This window comes from Rhinopithecus bieti, unplaced genomic scaffold (genome assembly GCF_001698545.2).
Source record: "Rhinopithecus bieti isolate Rb0 unplaced genomic scaffold, ASM169854v2 scaffold_32941, whole genome shotgun sequence".
In the NCBI taxonomy this organism is placed as follows: domain Eukaryota; kingdom Metazoa; phylum Chordata; class Mammalia; order Primates; family Cercopithecidae; genus Rhinopithecus; species Rhinopithecus bieti.
In genome coordinates, this window is record NW_016855154.1 from 1 (window position 1) to 444 (window position 444).

Consider the following 444-nt stretch of genomic DNA (forward strand, 5'->3'; position numbering starts at 1 on the left):
AACGTTTTACAGAAAACACGAATATAAAAGACACAACTGCAAGAAATGCCTTTGAAGAAAACATTTTTATGGAAAATACCATTATGCCAGAAGGCACCATCTCTGAAAACACAAACTACAGTCCTCCTCCTGAGGCAGATTCCACTGGGACTGTGTTCGACTTACGGCCATCTGTTAAACAAACCCATCCAACACAATGGGAATACAACAACGTGGGCACTGACCTGTCCTCTGAACCCAAAAGCTTCGATTACCCATTGCTCTCGTCTGCAGGTGATCAGTTTGAAATTCAGCTAACCGAGCAGCTACGGTCCCTCATCCCCAACAACAATGTGAGAAGGCTCATTTCTCATGTTATCCGGACCTTGAAGATGGACTGCTCTGACACCCGTGTGCAAGTGACCTGTGCCAAGCTCATCTCCAGGACAGGCCTCCTCATGAAGC

At 46.4% G+C, this 444-nt stretch overlaps 1 protein-coding gene across 1 annotated transcript; it reads left to right on the forward strand.

Annotated features, from left to right (window-relative positions):
• Window positions 1-8: 8 nt before the first annotated feature.
• LOC108525290 (leucine-rich repeat-containing protein 37A3-like) lies at window positions 9-440 on the forward strand (the record flags this gene model as incomplete). The annotated part of the gene is made up of 1 exon (XM_017866315.1): window positions 9-440. A coding segment is annotated over one exon (432 nt), but the record flags the coding sequence as incomplete, so codon positions are not given.
• Between the last annotated feature and the right edge of the window lie 4 nt (window positions 441-444).